The following is a 15,443-nucleotide window of genomic DNA, read 5'->3' as shown; positions in this document are numbered from 1 at the left end:
GCTCCATTTTAATTCGGAAGTGACAGGTGCACAGGTGGAGTAAGTCAATCACAACCCCTCCAGGTTCCGCTCGGACAGGAAGGAGCTGCACGTAACTGCTCCAGCGCCAGCCAGACAGTATTCTTTAGCAACAATTATTAGGAAGGCACAGCACAGACGACAGCCTGGAGCCGTGGGCCACGGGGGGCGGGCGTTCACCCGGGCTCAGCTGGAGGAGTGGGTTCTGTCTGTGCTGACTGGGGGTCCACGTGGGCGCAGGTGGGCTCCGTGCTTGGAGCAAACGGCAGCCCACTGCTAGCACTGTCCATGCGGCCGGCTCGCCCCACCCGCCCATCTCAGCTGCCCTCTGACCGCCCCCACCAAGGTCTGGGCCACGTGAGGAATCCAGGGTACACCTGGCAGGTGGTCCCACCTCTCGAAGGCAGTGAGCTCTTCATGAGTGAGGGAAAGAGTAATGGCTAAGGCTGAGGTCACCCCAACTCAAGCTGTCGCCTGCCCGCCCAGAGGAGAGACCTGTCCCCCAGCGAGCTCTCGGAGACAGGCCCGGCGCGCAGCGCCTAGTGTGCAGGAAGCCCCGGGTGATACGGCTGTGCAATGGGCAACTATCCCTTGGGAGGGAGAGTCTGGGAGAGAGGTGACAACACCAGACCCCGCAGCCACCCGGGACACCGGTCAGGAGGCTGGCGGTGCTGTGGGGCCGACACCAGCCTGCGCCCAGGGCCTCTGCTGGGCCCTCAGGTTGCTGGGCGCGTGGGCACGTTTCATGTTTACAAGTAAGCACTTGGGTGGGAGAGCATCGCAAAGGCTGTCAACAGAAAGTCATCAAACACACAGAACACGTGCGGGGCCACCACTGAGAACACGGTCTGTCCTCACCGCAGGACCTGGCAGGTTCCAAAACCGCCAGGAGACGGTCGGCCAAAGCCATTCCAGGCAGGGCCCAGAGAGCAGAACTAAGGCGCCTGAGACTCCGGGGGCAGAGCCCGTATGGTGAGAACCGGGCACGGCGAAGCAAGTCCCACCCAGGGTCCCCTAGAATGGAGGTTCCCAGTGTCCTAGCCGCAGCCCCGAGACCACGCCCTCCACGGAGGCAGGGCGGGCGAGGGGGAGCCACAGAGCCAGGGATGGGCCGGGCCGCAGGCCCCACAGCCCGGGCTGTGCTGGCCCGGGCTGTGCTTCCCCGGCAGAGCCAGAACCGGTCGGCACGGCCGCAGGAAGCGGAGATCCTGAGGATGGAAATGAACAGATTGCATATGGAGACGAGAGGTGATTGACACTTAAAACATTTAAATATAAATTAAGCTATAACTTAAGTTACAACCAAAAAAAAAAAAAAAAACCAAGAGGACACTCAGCAGTGGAGGATGCTGAACACATACACAGGACACCCCAAACACGAGGCCGTGAAAGCGAGGCCATTTTCATTGTGCCAACGTTACATTCACCACGTGCTGGCCACGCCGCGGCGCTGGCGCCCATCAGGCCGTCTGGCACTGCACTCCGGCCCGGGGCCCGTCGTCCTCCTCGTCGTAGGCCTCCCGGTGCTGGCGCCAGCTCTGCTCGCCGGGGTTGAACTCCTTCAGCTCCACCTGCTCCATGTCGTCCGTGATCCGGACCTTCTGCCGGGGCGGGAGCAAGGCCTCCAGCTGGGGCAGCTTCTCTGGGGAAAGCCAGTGCTTCTCGGGAAAGACCACCTGCGGGAGAGCGCGCACGGAGTTGCTGGTTGCCTGGGCCAAGGCTGAGGCTGCGGGGTCGCGGGGTCGCGGGGTCACGCACTTACAAGGAACTGGATGATCAGCATGCCCTTCTCCAGGGGCGCCTTGTAGACCGGCATGCCCTCGTTGCGCACGCACTTCAGGTCCCCATGCTTTACCACCTCACCTGCGGGGGGGGGGGGGGGGGGAGGGCGGCTGTCAGACGGGCGGGGCCTCTGCGCCAGGGCCCCCGCTCCGTCCCCATGACCTGCCAAACAGGATCCCACCCACGACGACGGGGACCCTCCTGAGAGCTGCTGGGGGCCACCTGCAGGCTCCTCCCTGGCTCCTTGGGGGGGCTCCTCTGCAGGGGAGCAAGTGGCCCCCCCACTCGGTTTCTGAGGCCTCGAGACCTCCCAGGACGGACGGAAGGGTCTGGACGCACACAGGGACAGAAAGGCTGGGCGGGGGACAGCAGAGGGCAGGGCGGCCAGGGCTAAGGAGCCGCGGCGGCCAGGGCTCTGTGTCCTTGGTCCGTCTCTGGAATTGAGTTTGTTCTCAGTCCCTGTCGGGCACCTGCTGCTGCTCAGGGGAAGCTGTGAGACCACGCAGGGAAGACTGGTGCTGGGGGAGAAGCCGGGCTCCAGCAGGCGTGGCAGGCCACCAGTAGGAGGCGGCAGAGGGGGAGAGGAGAGGAAGGAGCAGGAATGGGGGGGGGGGGGGGGAGCGCAGACAGGAAAGGGTGAAGAGAGAGCCCAGAAAAAGCAGAGAATCGCCCCAGAAAGTGCCTGCAGCAGGAAGTTTGGGGATACCCAGCCCCTCCTGCGCTGCAGCCAGAGCAGGGCCCTCGGGGTTTGCCGCTCCCTGGTTCCGGTGGAGGTGCCGGGCTCCAGTCCCGCAGGCTGACCCAAGACCTCAGCATCCACGCATGGCCCGGGACGGGCCTTCCCACAGAAGCTGCACGCAGACGTGGCCCAGCCCCCACGGCCTACAGTGCCGCTGACACATGGGGGCCTGGGCCCCACACCGCGCACGGGCAGCCTGTGGCCTCGAACTCCTCCTCCCGCGAGGGAGAAAGCGGGCACCTGGGAGGCGTGTGGACTGCGGCCCTAGGTGTCTGCTGTAAATGCTGGAGCGAGTCCCGCCCACAGCGGCCCTCCTCCAGTCCTCGATGAAGCACGCACACACGTGTGCACACGCACACACACGCACACGCTCTGCAAATGTCAGACTCTGCCCCAAACTGGAGAGCCCAAGTTTTAAAAACCCCCACAAGCTCAAGGCCTGGATCTAAAATGTCATCTCACATTATCCCCAGGAAAGGGGGGCGGAAGAAGAACAAAAGAGGTGGGCGACAGAGGGAGCCAGGCCAGAAAGGGGGGTGCAGGCAGGGAGGGCAGGGGGCACGGCGGCCCCTGTGCCTGATGGCCTGTCCACCCTCAGCACCGGCCCAAGCCAGCACGCTGCCGTGCCCTCCCGGACCTGCCGTGGCCTCCACCCTCGGACGGCCAGAGGCACAGCAACCCCGCCCAGCAGCACTGCTCACGGCCCAGCCACCGCCGCGCCCGCGGACGCTGCCGCCCACTGCTGAGCCGCGTGCTGTGCCTGTCCTCAGCTGTTTGGTTCAAAAACACATTTTTTTACAAGTTTGATGGGCAGATTCAGCTCAAATCTGCGACTCCCAAGACTCCCGCCGCGGCCCCTCCCCGCTGACACTGGCTGTTTTGTTCTGGGAGAGAATAAAGAACTCCTGATGCTGCGGTGCCCCGGAGCTGGGCTGGGGGCCCGCGGCGCCCGGGCCTCACCTGACTTGGACGTAATGACCAGGGTCCGATCGTCCAGCGTCTTTATCGTCTTCTTGAAGCCACACAGAGCTTCAGAGAGCTGGATTTTCATTTTCATGATCAGGTCGTGGCCTCGCCTCTGAAAGACACTATGATCCTTCTGATCAAGCACAATTATGACATCGCCAGGCTCCAGCTCAGGCTCCTGGTCGCCTTCGCCGTGAAACAGAATCTTTTGCCCATCCTTCATACCTACGGAACAGCACGCCCCGCGGTTAGCGCCTCACGGGCTCGGGGGTCGCAGTCGGCCAGCCTCCCACCCGCAGCCAGGCCTGGGGCGGCAGGGGCCGAGGAAAGAGGCGGGGGCCGGGGTCCCGAGCGGCCAGGCAGCACGGTCACACGGTGTGCCTGCCCTGGCCCGCTGCTGCCTCCTGCCACCACCCACTCTCAGCGCACGGCTCTGGCCACGGCTGCGGGGCGGCCAGCCCGGGCCCCCTCCGAGAGCTGGCGTGGGCACACGCGTGTGCGTGAAATCCCTCCACAGCGCCCGCGGCGGCGGGTGTGGATTCTCTCTTGTTCACCAGGTTAGGAAGCCACGGGGACTGGGGCAGGAGGCGCTGCATGGAGGAGGGACCGCAGTGGGGAGAGAGGCGGAGGACAGAACCGACCGTGTCCCCTCAGTCACGGGACAACCCAGCTCAGCAAGAGCGCCCCAAGGGTCCCAGGGGATCTCTGAGATGGAGGAGGGCCCTTTCCACAACGGGGCCACGTGACACCCTGAGCCCCGGAAACGCTTAGACAGAGGCTGTTTGTGGTCTCAGGACGCAGGACGGCAAGAGGCCGGGGCGGTGACGCGGCTCACCCCCTGTCCCCCACCGCGCTGCAGCAGCGGGCGGCGGGAGGCGGGGCCCACACGGCCTCACCTTTCTCCACGTGGACCTCGATGATCTTCTTCTCGCGGGTCACCCTGGCGCCGCTGCAGCTCTCGCAGCGGTCCTTGGGGTTGATGCGCTCGCCCTGGCCCTTGCACTCGATGCAGACCGTCTGGATCTGCTGCACCATGCCCGGCCCGATCTGCTGGATGTGGATCTGCATGCCCCGGCCCTTGCACAGCGGGCACTTCTCCACCGACCCCTTCTTCCCGCCGACGCCTGCACAGACCACAGGAACACAGCTGCGGCTTCCCTGTGCACCGGGCGGAAGGGCAGCGAGCCGAGCCCGGGCCCTGGGGCAGGGGTCCTCACGTGGGAGGCTCTGGCTGAGCCTGGCCGGCGGACCACCTCCGGATGACGGCATCCGCTCACAAGCACGTGTGGTCTGGGCTGTGTCAGCCTCATCACACGTGTTGTATTCCACTCCCGCTCCCGCAGGTGAAGCCATCCATGCCCACCAGTGCCTGCAGCGGCAGGGGCCGTGGGGGCCTGTCCACCGGGGCCGCGGGGCGTGGCTCAGCCGTCCCTCCATGGGGTGCTCTGGTCTGACGTCACCAGACCGGAATTTTCATGAAAACTCAAGGGCCGGTTGAGCCTTGAGATGGCAGATCCGGGCCATGGCAGCACAGGGAGGGCCACAGAGCCTGGGACGCTTAACTGCCCGGCCCTTGACAGGAGGGTTTGCCAACCGTGGGGCCAGGTGGACTGACTCGGTTTTTAAGGTTTTTTTTTTTTGACAGGCAGAGTAGATAGTGAGAGAGAGAGAGAGAAAGGTCTTCCTTTGCCGTTGGTTAACCCTCCAATGGCCACTGCGGCCGGCGCATCGTGCTGATCCGAAGCCAGGAGCCAGGTGCTTCTCCTGGTCTCCCATGCAGGTGCAGGGCCCAAGGACTTGGGCCATCCTCCACTGCACTCCCGGGCCATAGCAGAGAGCTGGCCTGGAAGAGGGGCAACCGGGATAGAATCCGGTGCCCCAACCGGGACTAGAACCCGGTGTGCCGGCACTGCAAGGCGGAGGATTAGCCTGTTGAGCCACGGCGCCGGCCCTGACTTGGTTTTTAAACGCTTCAAATAACTGTCAACACACGGAGGGACTATGCGGCCGGCCGGAATCAACCCTGCCCTGGGACAGAAAGCCCCGGGCCTCGGGCCCCACTCAATCTCTGCCTGAGGCCCACAAGTGAAAAGAGAAATAAGTTTTCTGTGAATCATAAAACACACACGTCCCTGGATCTAGGGCTCGGGACTGTGAGAGTCACTCAAAACTTACTTAATTAATTAATTACCTTACCTTCGCATTTCTCACAAATTACATTTTTCTGGAGGGCCAATTTCTTTGTAACTCCATTATACAAATCTTCAAGGGTTACAGACAGCTGGTGCACAACATTCTTGCCTTGCCAAGGGAGAAAAAAACCGGGTTAGTATTCGCACGATAAACGGCCTGCCGCGTGAACATCGCCCACCCGCCCCGTGCCTGGGGGCCTCCAGAGAGCCCCGCGCTGGGTCCCGGCTGGTCTCCCGGCTGGAAGCGGGTTCCATGGCCGCAGCCTGGCCCTGCGCCAGCCACCAGAGCTCTCGGCCTCTCTTGCTATGAGCCAATTAGTCATTTATCGAGGTCTTTATCAAATCTGAGGACAGAGCGCTCACACGGGGAGAAGGCGAAGGCGGGCCGCGCAGGGACACCCCACCCCCACCCCCACCCCCCCCCACCCCCCGTCTGTCCGAGACCTCCCAGGGAGAGGCCGGCCCTGTCCCAGTAGGGGGATGAAGGCCACATAGCAGGGGCGGCCCAGGGTGTCCTGCGGCTCCTCCTCGGGCCGGCAGGTGCTTCCCTCTCGGGGGCCCTCTGGTGGCTCGCGGCCATGCAGGAGTGCTCTCCTCTGCCGAGATCTGGTTTCTGCATTTGTCCCAGGTTGGGGGTCTGTCTGCTCCGGGCTCTGCCCTTCTGTCCGGCCAGGAGGCATGAGGACCCTCCCCACACGGCCCGTGGCTCTCCCGGTCTCTGGTACAAGCTGTCCTGGCTGACTGGCTGCCACCTTTGAGAGATGATGTAATTAACGGCGTGAAGTTTTCCATCTCAAGTCGGTGAGAGAGCTGGGTAGGACACAGCACGGCCACAGCACTGATGACAGGCGCAGGCAGCAGATCAGAGGCCAGGGAAGACTGGGCCCTGCCGCTCGCCTGGCCGCTGTCGCACACCACGTCCACAGCATTGGCACCCCGGGTTTTCAAAGCCCAAAGCGAATTACAGTGTGAGAACAAACATAGCTTCATTTATCCAGGGGCCCCTCAGTGACCAAAACCAGACTTCCAAAACCCCCTGCACAGCTGATGTTGCCTGCCTTTGTCTAGAGTTCCACCCAGCCTGGTCCCCCACTTGGCTTCTGGATCCCAAGGAGGAGTACGGCAGACGGGGCAGAGGCCGGGGGGAGGGGCAGCTGTGCAAACCCAGTGCCCAATCAATGGCACGAAGCTGCCGTGGAAGGCTGAGAGAACCAGGCCACACGGAGCCCAGCCAAGCCCATCAGCCCCAGAGGGGTCGCCGGCCCTGGCGCCCTGTCACAAGGAGGGGCTGGGGAGGAGGAGAGAGGCACTCTCGGCAGAGGCATCGCAAAGGACCCCAGCAGGTGCCACGGCCGCCCACCCGGACACGCGGGTGCTGGCGCCAACCACAGAGGGAAAGAGGACAAGGTGAAGCCAACCTCTGTACCCACTGCCACACCCCCTCCCACGTGGCGTCTGGAGGGTGTCCCACAACCCCGAAGCACACTCAGAGTTCGCAGGCTGCCTGGACGCCAGACAGGTGGCAAAATGGTCAAAGCCAAGGAACCCTGGACGTGACGATGCCCGCGAAGCACGGTCCCCCGCCGCGCCAGCACCCAGATCGGCCCCGCGTTTACCTCTCCTCTCTCTGGCCATCCGTCCGCCGCCGCCGAAGAACATGTCAAAGATGTCCATGGGCGACGAGAAGCTGGGGCTGCCCGAGCCGCCTTCTTTGATGGCCTGCTCTCCGCCCTGGTCATAAATGTCCCTTTTCTTTGGATCGGAAAGCACCTCATATGCCTGGGATATGAGTTTAAACTTCGCAAGAGAAAAGAGAGGAGAGAGGTTATGACACGGAGGGGTTTGGGTTGTGTCACTAAGCAAGCCTGTGACAGAAATACAAAACAGTAACGGGCAGGCCCGGGCTAGAGTTGGTCCCCTGGGACCACCTTTCCCACCTACTCCCTGGGGAAGGGGCGCAGGGAGAGAAAGCAGCGGGGAGGGGTGCCGCCCCCCTCTGGCTGCAGCCGGCAGGAAGCAGCAGAGCCCGGTTCCGATGCACTGAGGTGGTGCCAGGGCCCAAGTCTAAAGCCAAATAGGGCCGCGGGGGCTACGGCTGCTCTGCCGGTTTACCGCGTGGACTTCCACTACCGGCACCTGTGAGCGTCCACGGGCCGGCCAGGTGCTGCTGCAGACCCGGCCTCGGGCGCCGATCTCGCCTCTCCGCACCTGGCCTCCTGCTACTGCCTCTGCCTTCAAGCCTGTGCCCGGAGGAACCGAAGCGGACACAACACCACGTGCAGCCTCCCGCCGAAACGTGTGAGGGGAGTCAAAAAGTTCGTGGGGAAAAAATTGCATCATGAAAAAACAACGACGCGTGGATTTTAAAACATTTTTGCACCAAAATAAGCTTCTTTTAATTCAATTTTCCATAAACTTTAAAATTCATTTATTTTACTTAATTTGAAAGGCAGAGAGAAAGAGATGTCCTACCCGCTGGTTCACTTCTCAAACACCCACGATGCACAGGGCTGGGCCAGGCTGAAGCCAGGAGTCAGGCGCTCGATCTAGGTCTGCGTGTGAATGACCTGGACCCAACCAACTGAGCCGTCACCCGAGGCCTTCCAGGGACCAGGCGCAGAGCCGGGACTCGAACCCAGGCACCCCGTGTCCCACGTGGCATCCCAGCCTCCAGGTCAAACCCAAGCAGCTCCCTACTACCCCACCTTGAACACTGCAATGCTGCCTCCTACCACTGCTACACAAGGAAGCTGGATCCGCCTGGGTCCTGTGCTGGCTCCACGCTTGGGAGACAATGGCTGCTGGGACGACGGAAGAAATGTGACTTTCTCCACGTTAGACGTTTTGGCTGTAGTATCTACACGATGGTTAAATACAAGGACGCTTGCTCCCAGGAGAAATGTGTTTGGGGCTGCATGGTTGTGACATGCGCAGCTTGCTTTAAGGCTGAGCACCCCTTGTGTTAGACACTTGTCTTAAACGTGCATTTCAGGATTGGGGTTTTCTTGGACTTTGGAATATTTGCATAGATGTTAGTAGCTGAGCACCCCAATCTGAAAATCCAGGCTCTAGAAGCTTCCGATGGGCAGGGATGTGCAATCCATTGTAGAGATGATTGAAGCCAACATGCAAAGCTGAGGGGAGGGTCTGCAGGTGCTCACTGTGCCACACCCATCTCCTCCACAGGTATAAACACCAGCACACTGACCTACGCCAACCACCCTTCTGCCCATCACTGCCATCGCCCTGACCAAGGCCACAGCTAAGCCCACTCCCATCCTCACTGCTTATGCCGCGTGCCCACTGCGACCCGAGCCTCATGACCACGGGGCTGGGGGCTCTGTCAGCCCTGAGCCTAGAACCGTGTGCAGTCCACAGAAGGCACTGGGGATGTATTTGGTAAACAAATGGCTGGGTCCTGAAAACTGAGACATGAAGGAGAGGGGTCCAGCTCGGTCTGACCAACAGTGCAGCCCAGGCCACGAGGACCAAACACCGACACTGACCAAGGTGCTGGAGCGCCCCTGGCCCCCGGCCCCTGCCAGGGAGCTGATCAACATCTGAGAAGCAGAGCCCACCCGCCAAAGTAGCCGGCCAGGAAATTCAGTCTCGCCCTGCACAAGGCACACGGTCTTTGGATACATTAATTCTCCGTACCACTTCTGCTGCGTAGGTCTCAGTCACTAGGCCCCCTCCCCCCGCAGCAAATTTGGGGTGCAGGTAGTCTCTGCACCCCCAGATCGGAAAGCAACGGGACAAGGAGGCCCCTGGAACGTTCCTGGGCCCCTGTGTAGCTCAGGGCACACACAGATAACAGTGTCCACTAGACACACTCACCAAATACCTGGACATGCACAGCACTCGCACTTGCCAGAAGCCCTCTAAGGGTGGAAAAAGAACACCCCGGGGATGGGTTCGATCAGATCCCGCAGGGGTGGGGGCACTGACCACCCAGAGCAGGGGCCCCTCAACCTCCAGGGACCCCGCCCTCCGAGTCTAACCAGTGCCCTGCCCGTGACCGGCACTGGAAGCGCTCGCTCTGCAGCCAGGGCAAACGGTCTGAAGGCTGCGTCCTGACTTGTGATCAAATACCAAGCAAAGAGAGGAAAACTAAAGTCTATGCACAGGACGACCACGCAGGCTCCCCGCCGGGAAAAGCCTGGAAGGCAGAACCCAGGGTGCGTGTAGCGGATGTGTCCAGGGTGGGCTCGCCTTCGGATTTTGGGATTTCCTGCACTGTTGGGCTCTTTCAAGACCCTTTAACATCAAACTCTATTATGCAAACTAAAAGTTACAACGAAATCAATCAAAAGACCAAATTCATCTCAACAGAGCCACAGCCCAGAACACTCCCCTGATCGCTGGCCCCGGAAAGGGACTGCCTTGCTGACCGGCCACTGGCCACCCACCGTGTCTTGCAGAAAACCAACCACACGCAGACCAGACAAGTAGCGACTCCACACCGAGCAGAGCAGCGCGTCTGACAACAAATGCGGGCGACCCAGTGCCTAGCAACGGGGGACAACAGAGCAGAAAACAAAGACCGGCACCCCAACGGCCGTCTCAGCTGTCCCAGAACAAGGGGGACGGGACTGGCTGAGTCTATTTTTGAAGAGACATGAATAATACAGTGACAAACTCAGGAGGAAAAAAACCCCAAGGTTCCACCTGAGACAGGCAAAGCGCAAAGAGCCACATACAGACACACAGAAAAGCAGAGGCCTGCAAAGCGCCCGGCACACAGTAGGAGCAGAGGAGGAGCCCCCGTCTCATCTCGTCACCCCCTCCCCGTTGATTTCTGCAGACCTCCCCCCAATCCCCTGCCTGTCTGCACCTGTACCGGGCTCTCTGCCCTCCGGTCCCACCCGACATTTCTTAAAGTTCACTTCTTCTCATCACATTGCCATTCAGTCCCATGGCCAGCCAGGGACCCTCCCAACACCGACCCTGCACAGTGGGACCCTCGGCTCAGGAGCAGGCGTGGGGACACAGCCTCTGGCCTGGGCACATCACAGCATGGAATACGGGTATCACACGAGCAACCAGTGTCCACGGAGGCTAAGCAGTGGACCGGTGTTTCAGAACCCACCTCCTGACAACTACACTAACAGGTTTATTACTTTCATAAACACAGGCAGAGGAGAATACGCCTGGCAGTAGCATGTCCCCCCTCCAAAAAAAAAAAAAAAATCCAGGAGAGACCTGAAAGTCCCCACTCCTAAGAGCCTCATTTATGTGACACTAATTCGCTGCTTGGTTATAAATAATTTTCAGTTTAAAACAAGTCTAGTGTAAACAGACAAACTTTGGAACACCAAAAACACACACCCGTGCACGCACACAGCCAGGCACGAACTCCTGGCGAGCATGAGGTCTGACCTGAGCCCAGGGTCACAAGGCTGGCCCACAGGCAGCCACGAGCCAGCTGTTCAGGCCACGACCAGCCCAGGCTCTTTCCTTACAGGAGCTGGTGAGAAACCAACTACGATGCACGCACGCAATGTGTCTATGAATCACCAACCCGAGGGAGAAAGCCAAGGGCTTTAAAAGCTACAGTAACCCACCTAAATATAGATGAGAAAGGGCTGGAGGGGGTGGGGGCAGGCACACGGTCTGGGAGGGAAGCATTTCAACCTGGTGATGGCCACAATCGGCAGATGTGGCTAAATATAAATATTTGATCACTGCTACCACCCTCCAAGCTTCCTCCAGCTGGGATAACCACCAGGACAGGTGCTTCCATCGGCTCTCCACACCAGGCAGGTGGGGGTGGGGGGTGGGGAGCGGACCTTGTCAGCTACTGCAACCGCCCCACCTCTCAAAACCCATCTGGGACATCCACAGTTTCACAGGAAAACGTCAGGCGGAAGAAGGAGCCGGGAGGCACCTTCAAGTCACCTGTTCAGGTGGCTCGAGTGCCTCCTTTGGGACAAAAAGCAGACTTCCTGAAAACACGGTGAAAAAGATTAATCCAGTCGCCTACAACGCGGAGCCCTTTGCGGCTTATTTTTGGTACCCAGGATCCACAGGAAGCCTCGAATGCGATGCGCTGATAGGTCGGGGCCCTTCGCACCCTGACCTTCTCAAAAGAGACCCCGGGTTGGTCCCAGGCACAGGCTCAGCCCTAGGGTTTCCGCACCCACTGGGACCAGGAGCACAAAACGCCTTCCATCCCGCGCGTCCCCGGGCAAGGACACAACTTCTGGCCCCGGGTGCCTCAGTTTCCCCGTTCGCCGGCTGCCTCTCCCGCAGCGATGCCCAGCACGGGCTCCCAGGGCTCAGCCCCGGCGACCCGCGCTCGCTGGACGAGCGGACCGCAGCGGGGGCCGGCCGCGCAGGGGCTCCCGCGGCGCCTCGCCCGCCCCCGCCGCCCGGCCCGGCCCCGCCGCCCGCACCTTCTCGCCCTCATCCGGGTTCTTGTCCGGGTGGTACTTGAGCGCCAGCTTGCGATAGGCCTTCTTGATCTCCTCCGGGGAGGCGCTGGGCTTCACCCCCAGGATGTCATAGTACTGGGTCTCCTTCACCATCTTGTCTCTGCGGGCCGGGGCGGGCGAGGCCGGTCAGCGCGGCCGGGACGCCCGCCGGGGCCCTGGCCCGCGCCGCCCGCCCGCCCGCGCCTCACGGTCACGGTCGCGGTCGCGGTCGCGGTCGCGGTCACGGTCGCGGCCGCCGCCCCTCAGCCGCCCGCCCGCCCGCCCGCCGGGCCGACCTCCGCGCCCGGCACCGCCGCACTCGAGCCGCCGGCGCCTCCGCGCGGGTTTTATTGGGCGCCGGCGGAAGGTTCCGCAAGGAGCCGGTGACGCCACAGAGGCCCAGAACCTTCGCGGAGGTTCCGGCGGCGGCGGCGGCCCGCTCACCCCGAGTCCTCGGCCGCCTGCTCCGCCGGCCGCCCTTCCGCCTCCCCGGAGCGCCAGGTCTGGCTGGAGCCGCCCCGGGCCATGGCGGGGCCCCTGGGAGGCGGCTTGGACGTGAAGGGCGCCCTCCGACGACCGGCCCGCCGCCGCGAGGCCGCCCCCTTGCCCTTGCGCGTGTCCGTGGGGCCGGCTGGCTGGAGGCTGCAGAGGCTTGGGGGGCCGCGCGCACCGAGGGCCAGCGCTGGGCGAGCTGCGGGCGCGGCCCGCGGACCCCACCCGGCCTCTCCCACGGGCGTGGCCCCCCTCTGTGGGGTCACCGCCCGCGTGCGCCCCGGAGGCCTACGCCACATTGTTGCGTTCTTGAGGGGCTGGGGGGCGTGGGTAGGGGCGCCCTGTACTGGGTTGGGGTCCCGTCTCTCGAGGGTGCACAGCAGCTGGGGGGTTCTCAAGGCTGAGGTGGACCCCCAAGCCTTCCAGATCTGGACAACGGCCCTTAGCTGGCCCTGGGTGTGGACAGCGATCTGTCTGCTGCCCACCCTTGGGAGGCCAGTAAATGCCCCCCCCCCCCCCAATGTGGGCATTTACGTCTATGAGATGAGAGGGCGACATCCCCCAGGTCCTCCGAGGGGATCCACGCCCCCTCCCCTCCGGGCGTCCTCAATGCACCTGCGCTGATTGAACCAATCTGATGGGCAATTGCCGTGCCGTGCACCACATCACGGGGGTCGCATGGCTGGACCCTGACCTGACGGGGTGGCCCGGGAGGCTGCCTGGAAGGGCACAGTAATAGCCCTCGACGCCCCTGGGCTGCTCCCAGCTCCTGGCATGTGCCCTGGGAGCCATGATCAGACCTCCTGCAGCAGCCAGGGTGGGGACAGCTGGCCCCCTGCTATCAGTGCACTGCAGGCCCCTCTGCCCGGGCCAGCCTTGGCTTCTGCCTGTGTTTTCGCTTTATCAGCGGGCTCCTGGCCACTCCCTAGGATCCCCTGGCCTGGTTTGGGGTCCTGTGGCTGCAGCCAGCACTGCCTCTCTCTCCATGTCTCCCGTGGACATGAGAAATGATATGTAATGGCCAAGAGAAGCTACCCTGCTCATGGCTGTTCTTGGGAACTTTGTTTTTTGTTTTTTGTTGTTGTTGTTGTTGTTTTTTCTCTGAATTGTGCCCTTGGACACAGTAAGCTTTGGTTAGGGAACTCACAACTGGAGCTCAGGAATTTTGGATTTCCTACCCAGCTATTACTGACTGTTCATATAGCTTTATGGGGGCCGGTGCTGTGGCACAGTAGGTTAATCCTCCACCTGCGGCGCTGGCATCCCATATGGGCTCTGGTTCTAGTCTCGGTGCTCCACTTCCAGTCCAGCTCTCTGTTGTGGCCCGGGAAGGCAGTGGAGGATGGCCCAAGTACTTGGGCCCCTGCACCCACATGGGAGACCAGGAGGAAGCACCTGGCTCCTGGCTTTGGATCAGCACAGTGGGCTGGCTGCAGCGCCATTTGGGAGGTAAACCAATGGAAGCAAGACCTCTCTCTCTCTCTCTCTCTCTCTCTCTCTCTCTCTGCCTCTCCTCTCTCTGTGTAACTCTGACTTTCAAATAAATAAATACATCTTTTAAAAATATTTTATTTATGTATTTGAGAGGTAGGGTTGCAGACAGAGGAAGAGACAAAGCCTCAGGGCTCTTGGATTGAATGGGCAGATGAAGGCTCCTAGCCCTGTAGCCTCAACCCCGGCTGCTGTGGGGGTCACCCGGAAGCTTCTAAAAGCCCCTGTGACTGGGCAGTGTGCTGCGCTACTACAGAGCTTCAGGGGCGGGATCCAGGCATCACACCGGGGGGGGGGGGGGGTTAAAAACATAAGAGGCCAAGAGAGTTCCTCTCCTGAAACGCTCACAGAAGCCCTGGGTCAGGGACTGGAACCAGGTCCCAGGACTCAATGCAGATCCCACACATGGGTGGCAGGAACCCAGCTGCTGCCTCCCAGGGTCTGCACTCACAGGAAGCTGGAGTCTGGAGCCAGACCCCACTATCAATAATGGGACGTGGGCATCTTAACTGCTAGGCCAAATGCCTAACTGAAAAAAAAAATTTTAAGGTTTATTTGAAAGGTGGAGTTACAGAGAAGCAGAGGCAGAGAGAGAGAGAGAGGTCTTCCATCTGCTGGTTCACTCCTCAATTGGCTGCAACAGCCAGAGCTGGGCTAACCTGAAGCCAGGAGCCTGGAGCTTCTTCCAGGTCTCCCACATGGGTGCAGGGGCCCAAGCAACTTGGACCATCTTCTACTGCTTTCCCAGGCCATAGCAGAGAGCTGAATCAGAAGTGGAGGACCTGAGACACAATCCAGCACCCATATGGGATGCTGGTGCTGCAGGCCAGGCCCGAAAATAAAATTTTTAAAAAGGAATAGTGAGTAGGTGGCACTTGCACAAGCGATGTTTAAGAGATGCTGCTGCAATTCTGCCACCTCATTTTACAGCTGGGGAGACGTGGTGCAGAGGAGAAACCGCGGTGTGGAATGCTCCGTGGCCCCTGATTCCAGGGTGGGAGTCAGTCCACGCAAGCATGGGAGGAATCCTGGCACAGGTTCTCTTGGAGTCCCGTGATGGATGAGAGCCACGCGAGACTGGGGAGAGGCCCGGAGGACTTCACGGAGGAGGGGGCATATGCCACAGGCCTGCATGTTGGAACCACCTTGAGCAGGGCGGGTGGGAGGGTGGGGAGCCATGCGGAAGGGACCACAGAAGAAAGGCAGGTGGTGCAGTGCCCTGGTGGGGGGCAAACCCCGTGTGGGAAGGGAAGCAGGGGCAAGTACCCTGGACTCCTGGTGCCTTCAGGAGTGTGTTGCATCCTCAGATGGGTCCTGGGGAGCCGTGAACGGCTCAGAGCAGGAGCTGCC

At 61.4% G+C, this 15,443-nt stretch overlaps 1 protein-coding gene across 2 annotated transcripts; it reads right to left on the bottom strand.

Moving 5' to 3' along the window:
* Positions 1–1,267: 1,267 nt before the first annotated feature.
* Positions 1,268–12,638, bottom strand: DNAJA4 (DnaJ heat shock protein family (Hsp40) member A4). Of its 2 annotated transcripts, none has more exons than XM_062206367.1 (8): positions 12,555–12,638; positions 12,093–12,231; positions 7,314–7,494; positions 5,702–5,806; positions 4,402–4,629; positions 3,500–3,730; positions 1,781–1,881; positions 1,268–1,694 (listed from the first exon to the last, which is right to left on the bottom strand). In XM_062206367.1, exons 1-8 carry the CDS (start codon positions 12,635–12,637, stop codon positions 1,479–1,481), a joined length of 1,284 nt encoding a protein of 427 aa, XP_062062351.1. In that variant the 5' UTR covers position 12,638; the 3' UTR covers positions 1,268–1,478. The 2 variants fall into 2 exon arrangements, with proteins under 2 accessions (XP_062062351.1, XP_062062352.1); XM_062206368.1 differs by lacking the exon at positions 12,555–12,638 and adding an exon at positions 12,320–12,360.
* Positions 12,639–15,443: the final 2,805 nt, after the last annotated feature.

This window comes from Lepus europaeus, chromosome 11 (assembly GCF_033115175.1).
Source record: "Lepus europaeus isolate LE1 chromosome 11, mLepTim1.pri, whole genome shotgun sequence".
Classification (NCBI taxonomy): Eukaryota; Metazoa; Chordata; class Mammalia; order Lagomorpha; family Leporidae; genus Lepus; species Lepus europaeus.
Note: the sequence above shows the minus strand (reverse complement) of the source record. Positions and strands in the feature narration are given on the sequence as shown.